At 46.1% G+C, this 15,437-nt stretch overlaps 3 protein-coding genes across 3 annotated transcripts; 1 reads left to right on the forward strand and 2 right to left on the reverse strand.

Moving 5' to 3' along the window:
* Nucleotides 1–1,262: 1,262 nt before the first annotated feature.
* HOO65_060640 (uncharacterized protein) lies at nt 1,263–1,966 on the forward strand (the record flags this gene model as incomplete). The annotated part of the gene is made up of 2 exons (XM_071004059.1): nt 1,263–1,317; nt 1,395–1,966. 2 exons carry the CDS (start codon nt 1,263–1,265, stop codon nt 1,964–1,966), a joined length of 627 nt encoding a protein of 208 aa, XP_070857990.1.
* Nucleotides 1,967–3,602: 1,636 nt separating this feature from the next.
* Nucleotides 3,603–7,301, reverse strand: HOO65_060641 (retrovirus polyprotein; the record flags this gene model as incomplete). Its single annotated transcript, XM_071001180.1, has 1 exon — nt 3,603–7,301. The coding sequence occupies one exon, from the start codon at nt 7,299–7,301 to the stop codon at nt 3,603–3,605; it is 3,699 nt and encodes a 1,232-aa protein (XP_070857991.1).
* Nucleotides 7,302–7,378: 77 nt separating this feature from the next.
* HOO65_060642 (Retrotransposon gag protein) lies at nt 7,379–8,428 on the reverse strand (the record flags this gene model as incomplete). Its single annotated transcript, XM_071001181.1, has 1 exon — nt 7,379–8,428. The coding sequence occupies one exon, from the start codon at nt 8,426–8,428 to the stop codon at nt 7,379–7,381; it is 1,050 nt and encodes a 349-aa protein (XP_070857992.1).
* Between the last annotated feature and the right edge of the window lie 7,009 nt (nt 8,429–15,437).

A 15,437-nucleotide genomic window follows, 5' to 3' on the forward strand; every position in this document is an offset into this window, starting at 1 on the left:
AGACCACTGTCTATTTGCAAGTCCGGATGGAAACCAATTTATTGTAGTATGGGTGGGTGGCTAGTTAGAAATTCACGCCAAAGACCTAGAGTCAATCGGGGTGGCTACAGAACAAGCCGTCACGATCCGGGTCGCCGCGATCCGCTTGGTCGTCGAATTCACAGAAGGCAGGCCCTTATCGTTGTACCTCGAAGTAGAATATGTTCGAACGGAGAATCACAGCAAATCAATATGCACATATTGGGACGTTATTCAACAACTGGAGAATCTATCTACAAAATCGGAAAAGACGTATAGCGACATGTTAACAGTAGACAATAGGAAGGCGTACTGAATGTCCTATGAAGAAGGAGAAGAAGGAATAAGTTATTGTTGAAGTTGTTCTATGTATATCCGTGCTTTGCCTAAAGAGCGGATCTCAGCCGGTTTATATATCCATCACTACCATGTCTAGATCAAGCACAGTGGCCTTGGAAGAAGACCCTTTACGTCTGATGATACTAACCCTAACGTTTGTGCGAGCTGGATCAGGTCTGCAATCCTGGTAACCCTAGCTTAGGTTACTGACACATGTCCTACCATGCACCACCAACCTTTCCACAACCCCACCCTTTCGTCAGGCAAAAAAAAAGAGTGTTACTATTCGCACCTTAACAATTTCCTACTCGCACCTGAAAATTTAATGCCCCACCACCAATCACATAACCAATTTGACAATAATCTACCCAATAAAATAGTCATATGTCTTTTTAAAGTGGAACCAAACTTGACACTGCAACCTTTAGTGAAGATGAATTAAGTGTCTTTCCATTATCTCAGTCTGTCTACGAAAGTCAAACAATCATCCCATAACCATCCCCTGTTATACAGTCGATTCCTGACCAAAGCTACTGCCATACAACTGCCTCAACCACAGAAGGTATCACAGGAGGCACTGCAGGAGGGACCAAGGCTACATACAACACTCAGCACAAGAGGCCTAGAATAGACTTTCTTGAATTGAGGAGGAAAGGGATGTTGTAAAGTGGGGCTAGTACGACTATATTATTGGCTGGACTTTTGTTAATTTAGGCATGTTATTGGTTCAGCTACTTGGTGTCATGTGGGGCATTAAATTTTCAGGTGCGAGTAGGAAATTGTTATGGTGCGAATAGGAACACTCAAAAAAAAAAGTCGCCCACCAAAACTCAACACTTTCATTCACACACATCTCGACGTGAATAAAGATTATTTAAAGGCAGTTTCCTCTATCAAGTATCGAAATGATTGGAGTTCCTAATTCTATTCTCAAACTGCGAAGTTGGGAACCCGATATATGTGGGTAGTAGCAAGGAAATATTACCACTTCAATCCCTAATTTCCTCGCCACTCTTTTCCGATACTATTCCTGATAGCCTCTCACAGCACCATCGGAATGCATTTATCTCGGCCTCGTTGGAAATATACAGAAGATGACATGGCTGAGGCTATATTGGATGTCACCGATAATGGCTTTTCACCCTCCCAGGCGTCTCAGCGACGGGGGGTACCTCGAACGACCCTAATCGACAGACTTAACGGCCAGGCGGCTGTGAAAAAGCAAATCCAGCCTAGTCAACGGTTATCCAAGAATCAGGAAGACAAACTGGCTTTCTGGATCCCTCGCCAACAGTCCCTGGGGTACGCCCCATCCCACAACCAGATTCGGGCTTGCGTTATGGGCCTGCTAAGACAACAAGGCGACCAACTGGAATTAGGACGCAACTGGGTAGCCAGATTAATTCACCGCCGCTCAGACCTCAAGACCAAGATTGCTAGACGTCAGAAAGCCAATAGGTTTGACTCTTCCACACCTAAAGCAGTTCACTGGTACTTCGATATCAGGGAGGGCCTGTATGGCTGGATCCGGCCTGAGAACACTATTAACGTTGATGAAGGAGGCATCATGATTAGTTATGGCAAGTATCTAACTCTATTTTCACTATAATTTTGAAATTTGACTAACTGGACTCTCTTTGTTAGGAGTAGATAGCCTTGTGGTCGGAAGCGCGAACTTGAAGTAGAAGGCTCTTCTCAAGGGACCACAAACTCGCAATTGGACCTCATTCATCGAAGCTATCACTGCTGATGGTCATGCCTTGACTCTTGGAATAATATTCAATGGTAAAGAACTCCAGAGACAGTGGTTTCTTGACGAATTCAGGAAGATTGCTGACTGGCATTTCATAACTTCACCAAATAGGTGGACTGATGACCACATTGGAGTTGAATGTCTTGAAAGGGTCTATTTGCCTCAAACCAAGCCCAATGACGAGTCTGATTCCAGATTAACCATTCCAGATGGCCATGGGGGTCATGCAACAGTTCGAAGACAACTCCAGAGCCGGCGACATATTTCGGGTCAGATGATACACCAAAGTCTAGCCCCCACATTCGTGACCTTGGGCTTAATAGAACACCAAAGACGCGGAGACAGTATAACATGATAGCCAAAGGGTTTGAAGTGCAGCAGCAGACGTTGACGGCGTATGCTATGAGGATTGCTGGTCTAGAGGAGCAACTGGCCTGTCTGAAAAGAGGGAAGAAGAGGAAGGCATTAACTAATCCCAATAAGCGTTTCATGACTCTAAGTGAAGGTCTAGTGGCTGGAGAAAGCCTTTCCAAAAAAATAAAGCGAAAAGAAGCTTGTTGTGGTGAATGACAGCTCGTCAAAGGAGTCAGGGCTAGAATCAGAGGCTGCTTCAGTTGTTGAAGTTAGAGAGGAAAGCATACCACCTCAGCGAACCACTCGGTCTGCGACACGAGCCAAAAGACCTAAGCTTCAATAGATATATCAATGGCAAACTCAAATGAGTTTAAAATTTACAAACAACTTTTATTTTGGTTTGATTCTGTGTAAATGAAAGAGCTGAGTTTTGGTGGTGTAATTTTCTTTTTGCTTGACGAAAGGGTATGCGAAATCATCAGCTCTAAAGGAACTCAGCCGATGAATGGTGATCTCAGACTCAAGAACAAATATCAGCAACTTCTGGGAGAGCTTCCTTGGCTCGGTAATAAGGCAAGACCAGATTTGAAATTCCATGTCATTATTGCCTTGTAATATGCAGCGAGCCTAGACCAAATACATTGAGCGCCGTTGCTTGTCATACCGGAATATGTACAGCAACCCAAAGATGGCTTTTTAGTAATAGAGTCAAAGGACACTAGCCTCGACGTTCCAGATCTATTCAGATACAGCCTTCGCAGAGAGTCGTTTCTACTTTGACGTCGAAAGCAGAATTGATTGCAGCGTCATCGTCAACTACCTCCCAATCGAAAATGGTGGACTTGGGCCAAGACGAGAGTCATGTCAGTGGCCTGTGTCAGGATGACCAGGATTGCTGACCCTGATCCAGTTCGCCCAAACGTTAGGGTTAATAACAGACAAAGAGTCTTCTTTCGAGGCGCATGTGTTTGATCTAAACTGTTACGGGTGAGGCGCAATGCTATGATTCGTATAAGATCTTTATTGATTGATGGGGAGGGAAAGGAGTCTATCTAGAAGGTTGTGCTGGTGAGCAGGGTGAAATACTTCACTTACCCCCCGCGTTTCTGCCCACCTTCACCGCCTTCCATATTCAGTACTAAACTGCAATATCATTCTCCTTCTCCTCCCCTTCCTTCTTCTTCCACTTGCTCTTCAGTCGGCCTGTCGGTGTGAGGTAAGTTTCTTTGGGTCCATCGTTTTTGGTTATTGGTCCCCATTTCACTTCCCAACTGTGTAGGGCTTCTAAATTGTCTTCGATCACATTGTCGATTGGTTCACAAGTTGGTGTTTCAAACCCTTTCCACTTTATCCATACCACCCTCTCTTTCCTCTTTCCAAAAGCACAAAGGATGTCATCCACAAGCCATACTTCTTCTCCTTTTTCATTGAAGAGTGGGGTTGTCTTGTCAGAGTCTGCATTTTGTCCTGGCCATGGGTCTTCTCCTGCTGGCCGTAGTAGATCCGTATGAAATGTTGGGTGTATCCCTCTTGGCACGTCTAGCTCATAGACCATTGGTGCTACTTGCTTTATGACTTTGTATTTCGCATTGAGCCAGTCGAGTTTGCGGTTGGGTCGTCCGAGTTTCATATTCTTCAACTTTAGCCACACTTCTTGTCCTGGTTGGAACATTGGTGCTGCAGTGCGGTGCTTGTTTGCTTGTCTTTCCATGTTTTGTTGTGTGTCTGCAGTGACGACTTGGGCCCATTCTGTCAATTCTCCAAGTTTAGTCTTGATGGCTTCCACATCTGCTATTTTGCTCCCTTCTGCACTTGTACTGACTTCCTCACATATCTGGACAGGAGCGATATTGTAGCCATGAGTAAGAAAGAATGGGCTCACCCCATGTCTTCTTGGCTGTGGCCTGTTGTTGAGGGCTATCTGTGCTGCTGGGATCCACTTAGCCCAGTCTTGTTGGTCCATTGCTATTCTCGTGCGTAGAAAGATCTGAACTTCTTGGTTTGCTCGCTCGGTTGCACCATCTGTCTGTGGGTGGTATGCTGTTGATAGTCTTCTCTCAACCCCAAGGGTTTCACAGAATGTTTTCCATAACTCCCCTACCCATTGAGGACCTCTATCGCTGACGATCCATTCGGGTGGTCCATGATGTGCGTATACATTGGCCAGGACAGCATCGACCACTGTCATGGTTTTTGTGTCTTCCAGGGGTACCAAAATGACATTGCCTGTGAGTCGGCATGTAACCACAAGTAGGTCTGTGAACTTTCCGGGCAGATGTGTCATGAAATCCATAGAAATTCCTTGCCATGGCCGGGATGGAACTGGTAGAGGTGTCAATAACCCATGGATTTTCTCTCTCCAGGGTTTTGTTCTGCCACACCAATCGCAATTTCTCAGTAGTCGTTTGACGTCTTCTATCATCTTTGGCCAGAAAAACTGTCTGCGGAGTGCTACTATTGTTGCATCCCTGCCCCCATGTCCTGATATTGGGTCGACGTGATGCCTCTTGAGTAGTTCCCCTTTTAGCTCTTCACAGTCTGGTGTCCATATTGCATGTCGGTGGTATACAATGCCGTCTCTCACTGAACAGTCCGATGCTTGTGCTGAGCCTGGAGGGACCAGTGTTGATGGGAATTGTGTTCTTTGTTCTATGTGTTCTGCAATTTTCTCATAGTTTGAGTCTTTGTTTATCGCTGTCCTCCATAGTTCTCCCAAGTTTGAGTCAGTTTCAAATGGGTTTCTGGTTTCCACTCCTGTCGATGTAGATTCTTCTGTGATGGACTGTTGCATAATCTCAGTGTGTTGCGTTTCCACTGGGTCCCAACTCTCTTTCCAAAGGCGTTTGGTTCTGCTTTCGTCTCTTTCTTCCTTGTCAAAGAATTCATCCTTTCTCGATAGTGCGTCTGGTACCACAGCTAATTTTCCTGGACGGTGAATTGTGGTGAACGTTGGTAGTGACTCCAGTTCTTCCATCCACCTTATTTGCCTTTCGGATAGTAGTTGCTTTGTTCTGAAGTATTGCAGGTTTTTGTGGTCTGTCAGCAGTGTGAACTTTTCTAGCCCTCTCAGTTCTCCTCTCCACTTTCTTACTGCCTCTATGACTGCTAGAAGTTCTTTGTCATGTATGCCATAGTTCATTTCCGTTGGGGTCATCTTTCTGGAGAAGAAGGCGATTGGTCGTTTTGCTGCTTCTGGCCCTTGGTTCAAGACTGCGCCTATTCCCACTCCTGAAGCGTCAGTCTCCAGCCATGTTTGCGCTTCTGGATCCCAGCTTGCCAGCATGTCTCCTTTCACAAAGGCATCCTTCAGCTTGGTGAATGCTGTTTCCTCTGCTTCGCCCCACTTGAACGGTGTGTCCTTCTTCGTGAGTGCTACCAGTGGTGCTGTCAATTCTGCGTAGTCTTTGATGAAGTCTCGGTGGTAGTTGGTGAAACCTAGGAAGCCGCGGACTCCTTTTGCTGTTGTGGGCTGTTGCCAATCTTGTATGGCTGCTACTTTCTCAGGGTCCATTTCAACGCCCTTTCCTGCCGTGATGATCACACCCAAGTATTTGACCTTTTGCACTTCAAATTCGCACTTGTCGAGGTCAAGTCTTAGACCTGCTTGTTGAAGTTTCTGTAGGACACTGCGGACTTTTTGTCTGTGGTCTTCTAAAGATCCGTCAGAGTATACAATGACATCGTCGATGTAGGCTGAGGCACAGCTGTCTAAGAACTCGTCTAACACATGGTTGATGAATCGCTGGAAGACGGAGGTTCCATTTGCAATACCAAACGGCATAACCAGCCATTCATATGATCCGTATCGTGTGCGAAATGCTGTCTTCCACTCATCCCCTTCTGCTATCCTTACTCGGTGGAAAGCTGCTCGTACGTCCAACTTGGTGAGCCACTTAGCTTGTGAGATTACTCTCAGAGTTTCTTGGATCAGTGGTATTGGGTAACGGTCCTTTTTGAGTATGGTGTTCAGTGCTCGATAATCAACGCACAGTCTTAGGCCTCCCCCTGGCTTCTTCACGAATAGGACCGGGGCTCCTCCTGCTGAGTTGCTGGGACGGATGAACCCTTTTTCTATCAGTTCTGTCAAGGTTTTTCTCAGTACCAACAGCTCATCTCGTGACATTTGGTATAGTGGGGACCATGGTAGTTCTTTTTCTCCTTGAAGATCTATTTTCGCATCTAACCGGGGTCGGTGGGGTGGTAGTTCTTCGTTTGAGTGTGCAAAGGCGTCCCATAAGTCTGCGTATTGTGTTGGCAGTCTTTCACGCAGTTCTGCTGGTGATGTTTCAGGTTTCTTCTTCAGTGCTTTGTTGATATCTTCTATGCTGGCTGTGAAGATTTTTGTCGTGTTGTTGCCTTTTCTCTTGGCTATTCTCATCATCGCGGCGAATGCTTGTCCGTTGACTACACTCATTTTCGTTTTTCCATTGTTCTTTTTTTTTAATCTTTCCTCTCTCACTCCAAGTTTTTCAACCACTGTGTTGCTAGAGCAGATAATCATTCTATCCTCTTGGGGTATGTAGATGGCTCCTTGCTTTTTGATCCATGGCAGCCCAAGTGTCACATCGTGGTCATTGCCAGGTACAATGTATGCAAACACTTCTTTTTCTTCATGGCCTTCAATGTTGATAGACATATGGGCTACTTCCTTGATCACCCCTCTGCTTCCCATTGCTCCTTTCATTGTGCGCGCTGGGATCGGAATGCGCTTTAGTTGAGCTTGTTTTGCAAATGAATCAGATACCACGTTGTACGCAGATGAACCAGGGTCTATTAATGCAGTTGTCATGTTCATGTCATTGATCAGGACTTCTACTAGAAGAAGACTACAGTCCATTGTTTCTTTCCATTCTCTCAACCAAAGTTTAGTCAGATCCTCCTCTTGGTGCCCCTGCTCACGACTTTGTGCAGGGTTCAGGCTTTTCCCTGATCATCCGCCACTGAGGTTTCTTCCACCGGTGGTGTATTCCATTCCTCAACTGTGGTGTTGTTGACTTGGGTATGAATAGGGGCTGGCCTTCTTGCTGGTTTCAGGGGGCAAACTCTGGCCCAGCATTTGGGTCGTGCACAGCGTAGGCAGACGTTTGCCTGGCGTCTTCTGGACATCTCTTCATTGCTGACCCATTTTGCGACTCTGCCCCTGTACTTGTGGTCGTCTGGTAGCCCAGGGCCGGAGTTTTGTGTTGTCTTGGGTCTCGGGGTGGAGTGGGACTGTGTATAGTTCGAGTCGATGTCCATTGGGTCGCCGTATTCTCTTGGGATCTCGTCGTGCTGGTTCGGGCTGCTGATGTACGCGCTGAATTTATCGAGGTTTTTATTTCTCAGGATGTTTGTGTACACTTGTCTGTAGATTTTGATTTCTTCCTCCAGTGTTTTGCCTGGAGCTGTGGCAAGTGTGTAGTACGTCACCTTCCTGTCCAGTCCCTTGCGGAAGGCATCTATTTTAATCTCCTCTGGCCATGCCTGTCCTCTGGCCTCCTGTAGCAGTTTGTAGAAGTCCTGGACGTAAACTTCATATGCGTCTCCTTTCTGCTTCAGGGCGTTCAGCTTCATGCGTGCGGCGTCTATATGTCCCGGGTCTTCGAACCTGTTGTCAAGGACCTTCCACGCCTCAGCTTCCGTTGCTCCTTCTTTTTTTCGTAGTTCTGTCAGTTTTTCGCTGATACCCTCGCTGGCTTGTATTGTCAGGGACATTAGGATGAGGGTGATTTTTTTTTGGTCGCTGAGGTTGTCTTGATAATCCATTGCTCCTTGCATGTGGTTTTTCCAAGCCCTGTACAGGGCTCGGTTACCATTGTATAGAGGGCAGCCTAGGGCTGCTGCTGGTGTGTTTTGCATCGTTCGTTTTCTTGTGTCTTCAACGGGGACACTATGGGTTCTTACGTCTTCAACGGGGACGTCTTCGTGATCTGTCGGGCTTTCGTAAATGCTTGAACCTTCCGACGAGAATTGATATGTTGGCATTAAGTTTTTTTTGTATGAGGTGTTTTTGTTTATTTTTGGGATGATCAATCAATTTGTTACGGGTGAGGCGCAATGCTATGATTCGTATAAGATCTTTATTGATTGATGGGGAGGGAAAGGAGTCTATCTAGAAGGTTGTGCTGGTGAGCAGGGTGAAATACTTCACTTACCCCCCGCGTTTCTGCCCACCTTCACCGCCTTCCATATTCAGTACTAAACTGCAATATAAACATGGTAGATATATAAATCAGTTGAGATCCGCTCTGCAGACAAGAAACAGATAAAGATAGGACAACTTTAATCACCACTTGTTCCTCCTTCCAGGACATTTAGTACGATCTCGTAATATTTACTGCTAAGTGATACTCTGAGTATATCGCTACGATCGAGTGTGTTAGAAAATGACTAAGCAGACGTAAAGGACTCGTGACTGTAAACCCAAGTATGTATATGTTGTGGAAAATCCAACCCTAGTCGGTAAAACACCGGGTAAGCCCACAATATATATTACTGTATGGGCATGCCCGGTCAGGAGAAAAACCTAGTCCTTTAACAACTCAATAAAATTAATAAAAACCTCAGTTCACAACAGTATACCTCATAGTCGATGTACTCAGGGGCTGACGAAGGAGAGTGAAGAATAAATACAAGCAATTCTACAACATCTACAGCCACAGTTGCTGGCCGGATTCTGGGAGTGCGTGTCTAGTGTGCGCCACGCAACAAACCCATTCAGCTGGCAGTTGACAGCACCAATAGCATCACACACTGTAACTCGAGAACTTCACTCTAGATCTTATATGCCATGCAGTACAGTGTAGCTAGTAGATGCCTTTAGCCATATGATTAGCAGCCATCTTTCTGTATCCTTAATATTGCTTGCTTGCTTTTGCTTGATGCATTATGCTCCGTCACTACAGGGAGCTAAGAAAAGCCTAGAGTCTCTTCCCTTCTGGCCACATCCTACAGGACCGGATTAAGGTTAAGTAAGCCCCGGATTCCTCTATATGCTTAAAGTAATCTACATTATTACTATTGTATGGTTTTTATTGGCATTGCAGACAAAACAATGAACATAGGAAGAACGGAGTCGGCGGATTTCGATAGACGTTTTTCCGGCGCACAGTGTGTAACTTCCTGGGACCTGTTTGAAGACGCATACATTATACAACATGAATAAAGACCTGGACTACTTTACTGAAGCTGCCATGGGCTGGGACTACCGGGAGGAATATAAAGCTCCAATGTGGCATGTGGGGTGGGTGGCCTTCTACTGCAAAGATGAATATCATGCTGTCAACTCCTCGCTTTCTTCATGGCCAGTGGCATAATGGAGACCAACACTTTAAAGCATAGAGCTCACACTTGGTTACGTTGTTGAAGCTCGGGCTACACACGCGGCTTTTGTTTTCCAATACCTCATCTACAGAAAAGAATAGTTATCTAGAGTGAGGAAATATTTTGCTTTCCAGCGGGAAGGCCGGGGGACGATCAAGAGTTTATCTACGGCACGTCCAGGGTGCACTGATAATAATAGAAGACTGAATATTTTGTTTTCTGTATTCCTATTAGTTTTAACTCTTCCTTGTTTATCAGGGAGGTAGTCTTTTTGTGGCTCTCATGAGGGCAGTCTGCGGATTTCGGGCTAATAAATGAGAGCTATCCCGGTCATAGAGGAAACGGGGGGTCGGGCAAACTAAAGTTCACTTTGTTAGCTGGGCTTGTCGAAACCTAGGTTTTGAAATCAATGTGGAATGTAATTCGCCTTGAGCATAGTTTCTTCATCTTCGCACTCCCACCATCAAGCTGCATCCTGCCTAGCTTGGAGTTTCAGCCACCTTCTTAGCATCTTCCAGTCGCTGCGCTCTCGCTTCACCACTCTCCGTCATTGCCGTGAGCCGCCTGCTTCCTCCTTGTTAACTCATTTCTGCTTTCCCAATAGCGGGTGTTAAAGCACCATAGCCATGCAGTTCCGGACGGCTAGCGTATTTCTCGTTCGCAGCGAATGCCATCATGGCAGCTCCGAAACTCATGGACGAGCATCCTGAATCCCATGACCGCCAGCGGCTGGCTAATCAGTGGTAGTGTTGCAACGAAAGAAACTTTCGTGTCGTGGCTAACGATAAGTCGGTGCCACTCTCTGGATCCCAGGAACACCCTCATGCTTCCCATCCGCGGGCGGCTGTCAACCAAGAGAGCTGGCCCGACACTGTAAAGCTGATTCTTTGTTGTTTTAAAAAGAGATGCCTCGCATTACGGGGATGCTGCGTTTTAGCTAGTTTCTTGCCCAACCTAAATGTAGTCGTGCCCACTTGGCACGGATTAATTGCAAGATTATGCTATAGATAAGTCCAATAGAGCCATCATCACTGTCTCCGAGAATAAACCAGGGGCATTTGGCTGTGACCAATGTAGGCTCATACACGAAAATAGGGATAAGACAAACCCTTGTTGTCGCGAGCATGACTGCTAGTGTATTACACTCGTATTTAGGGCGACTATCAAGTAATCCTAGGCTCAGCGTTTCTATCGTAGTGACTAGTCAGTCAACTTGGGTAGGAGTCAAACACGCGTTTTTAAGAACGGCTCTTTTCACTGCCGTGGTATCTCTGCTCTTGCTCTTCACCCCTTTGTAACTTTGCCTTGGCAATGGTCTTTTCATTTAGCCCAAGCCCCTCCTGTTACTACCTTGGCCTACCTCATGGGCCAGCTTCTATTTTTGAGACTTTGTCTTTATTCCAGTTGTTGCTCCTATGCTAAAGGGTTGAATCCCGTGACATTTAGTCAAAATGTCCTAGTGCCACTACGGTATGCCACTTGATCCGAATTCATGATGATCCATGATAGGGTATGGAGTAGTGCACGTGGTGTGCATTTGGCGGACACAGGCATCATAATAGGCCGAGAGTCAGGATATTAGAGATGGAGGGACGCGATGGCGAGACTAATAGAGGCTTCCAGGCCCGTTTTTCATGATTATTTTCTGGTGAGGCTATTACTAAATGGCCATAAAGGGAGCTAGCTAGCTCATTAGTAGGCTAGGACATCCAGTTCCAAATCGGATCATCGCCTTTATCGAACATTGCTTTCGACATGCCATACATCCAATGGAAGATGCATAGAAAGTCCAAGCCCTGCCGATCAAAGACACCAGAAGCCTTAAAAAGGGTATCTGGGATGGTATTGGGAAACCGCTCGTACCGTACAAGCAACTAGGAGTTTGATGTGACTTCTTGCCAAGTCCTGCGTCCTGTTCACAAATAGCATGCTGAGGAAAATCGAGAAGTACCACACTTAGGGGCTCCTCAACTTGGCCCCCTTGTTATGGCACCATCACAAATCAGCACACCTCAGCTTTGTTTTATCAACCTTAAACCCAGGAGGCAATCCTGAGCCCAGTGATAGGCCTCAGTTCATTGAATTACCATGTATTCCCTTTCCCTCCATGGCCAAGGTTTATCGCACTCACGTCTCAGCGGCTTCATGGTAACCATCTTGCAGGTCTTCAGCCACATTGTGTTGGTGTAGCTGGTGAGGTGTGTGTCTAGTGTACTCCACACAATAGACTCAGCTATAGACGTTATTAGATAATGTTAGTTAATTAGCCTAACTTGTTCAATGGCCAAAGGCAGTCAAGACGGCGGAGGTCCGCCTTCTTGTAGTACAGAACTAATATTATTACACACAGACCTTCTGCATCATGTAGCACAGTGCACCTGCTCGGCTACGGCGCCTCCCAAAGTTATCTTTCCGTAATTGTGATATTGCCTTTCGTTTGATGTGCTCCCCCTCGTTGTTTGTACAAGGCAGACAACTGTTAGGGCTGCGCCTGCTTGATCTCAGACGGGAAAGTTTCAAGCGCCACCTCAATTTTAGTGGTGACTCTTGTTGTGCCATTCCGTTCTTTCAAGAGCCAAGTGTGGCAGACATGCTTGTCGTATGCAATGTGCAGTACAAATAAGGGACAAGATTATACTCCATGTTGCTATCTGGAGATATACACATGTGCCTTGACCCTATGCCCAGCCTTTTATAGGAATTGCGAATTGCGTAATAGTGGCAAGGGACAAGGCTAGCCCGTTCCGATGGATGATTGTTTTCCACTGCACATGGAGCAACATCATTTGCCTTAGGGCCGATTTCACTACGCATGTACTATATATGCGCAAATGGAAAATCGAGTACAGTCGTGCTCGAGTTGTTATGCGTCAGTACCAATGGAATGAAAGTCGCAAGAAGCGGAACGCCAACCGACACATCAACCCCGACGGAGATGTGAATCCGCATTCCATAAAACTATGTCATAGAATGCGGCCAGCTACACAAGATGGTGCTCTATGCTGACATCGGCCTAGTCTCACGACGTTTAAAACTCCCACTATCTATCCAGTGTCCATGTTTTACTATACAAGAGAGACAGGTGAAGTGTAGTGTAAATGCCGCCCTGTTTTACCTTGAGGAAGCTCTAACTACAGATACTAGCTCGTTTTTCCAACTTACAATGTACGGAACAAGACAGTTAATGGGCCCAAGACCACCGGAGCTGGGAAATCCTCTTTGGCGAAAGTCAGGAGGTTGCGCAAGAGTTAGCCAAGCACTGTTCAGTGGGCACTGATCATGAAATAAGAAGGAATATTGAGTTGCTTGTCTTCCTTGCAGTTTTTACTTGAGGTTTCTCTTGATTACCAAGCAAGCCGGTTCTTTATGCTTCTACAAGACTGACCTGTGGACCTCGGGCTAACACATGAGAACTATCCTTGTCACGGAAGAAAAACAGATGGACAAACTAACAGCCGCCTTGGTAGCTCCTGAATAGCTATATCCAATCACAGTAGTTGACCCTTTCTACTAACACTGTTCAATAGAATAGAATTCATATGGATGTAGCGGTGAATTGTCTGGTCGCTGTAGGAAGAGCTTCCATGTCTTTGTTGAACTTCGGGGAGCCTTGAGCTCTAAATCAAGGTCAAATCCACTTGATATTGGCGAGCTAATGTGCCTTGACACTACGGTAGACGTTGCTGTTCTTCGTGAGATACTATAGCGTTGTTTGGATAGAAAGAAAACCCGATTCACCGTTCGTAGATGTCGGCCTATTCTTTCTCTTTAGTCAGAGCCGTGAGGGATGCAGAAAACTAGGTTAGCTGAGAGGCTATTTACAATTGTATATAAGGACTGCTACTCCCCGCTATGAATTGGTCTTTATTTGCTCATTTTCACAATCACATCAACTCCTCTCATTCTATTCTATCTTGCCTGACTTTCTAGGCATCTTCTTTCTACTGTCCAGTCATTCTATTCTCATCTTGTCACTCGCCATCATTGTCGTGAGCCGCCCGCTTCCTTCTTTTAAACCCATTTTCGCTCTTTCAAAAGCCACAATCCAAGCGCTATAGCCATGCAGTTCTGGACAGCAAGTGTACTTCTCGCTTTCGCAGCGAATGCCGTCATGGCCACTCCATCGCCCATGGACATGGACATGGACATGGACATGGGCGAGAATCCGGGCTATCATCACTGCCATTGGGTGGAAACTGTGTGCTGCTGTTTCAACCATAGAAACAACCGTGCCGTGGTTGACAAGGAGTATTGCAGAGCTATGAGTGCATAGTTATCGAAGGACCAAGATCTAAGAACAACTGCGGCGGTTCCTATCTGACACTTTCTGCCATTGGGATGGCCGCACAGGTGCTATCAGCTCGACATTTGTTGTTTTAGATCGATACCTCGCACTGGGAGAATACTGCGTTTTAGCTAGTTCCTGCTCCAACCTAAATACAATATTCTATATTGACCAATCTTTTACCTTCTCTGCTGTTTCTAACTAAAACTACTGTCAGTGTCTAGGCTAAATGAGTATTTATCACCGCTAATATGGAAATCAACATCGTATCAGACACTAGCCATTAAATCATAACAGTCAATATTAGGAGGCCGTACTGAGTGTCCTAGAAGGAGGAAATAAGTGGTTATTGGGGATCTTCTATGTCTAGAACAAGCACATGGGCCTTGGAAGAAGGCCCTTGATGTCTTATACTAACCCTACCGTTTGGACGAGCCAGATCAGGGTCAGCAATCCTGGTAGCCATGACTTAGGTTACTGACAAATCATAGGTGACACAACTCCATGCAGGACTGTAGAATAATCTGTGTGTCCCATATCATTGAGCCAGTATGTCAGTCTACTTTACATTTGTGCATAGACAAAGCAGAACACTGCTGCTCCTTTCCACTATGTCATGCTCTATGTAGACTGTTCTAGCCAGAAATTGTCTCAAAGACAACGTCTTGGAACAGCTTGCCATACTAATGGGCATCGCCCTAACACATACAGGCGCAGCCCTAACAATTATCTGAAGTAAGGGCTCTCCTCCTTGCCATATGTGTGTCTTCTTGGCTCTCCGGCGTTTGCTGTATGTCTCATTTGCTACTCGCAGTGACTTGTTCTCCTCACGTAAAAGCACTACCTCATGCAATATTGTCTGTGTCCCCTTTGCAAACTGGTCGAAAGCATCATAAATTGGGGTTGGAGAGCTTCCTCGGTGGTGGGCAATTCTATCCTTGACGTAGGAAAACTCTGAGAGGGCTTGTGTTGAGTTGTGTGGCGTCAAAGAGACCCAAGTATCGGTCCCTTCAGGAAGAGGGCCGGTCGGTGTTGGAGCCTGTAATTTGAAACCCGGCTTCAACAAGACTGCCTGAGGGTCATGAAGCACCAGTCGTATGTGTGATTGAAACAGGTCTTGAGGTCTGGTGGTCACCGGATGAAGTGTGAAGCCCAGCGCTGCCCAGCATGTCCCACATCGGGTTCTGAGAGGAGGAAGTTGGCTATTTCTTCAACACCGCCAAGCCAGGGGGGGGGGAATCCTCGCAAATTTAGGTCAAGAATGAACTTGACTAGAGTCTCTTCTTCCAGTGGAGTCAATCGCGTAGAGTTGGCGCGTATATGCTGTGCTTCATTCTGGCGTATAAGGTGCTAAGGCTGACTGTGTAGATCTTGGCGGCCTTTCGA

Source organism: Ceratocystis lukuohia (assembly GCF_044167205.1).
Source record: "Ceratocystis lukuohia strain C4212 chromosome Unknown Supercontig6_pilon, whole genome shotgun sequence".
Lineage (NCBI taxonomy): Eukaryota > Fungi > Ascomycota > Sordariomycetes > Microascales > Ceratocystidaceae > Ceratocystis > Ceratocystis lukuohia.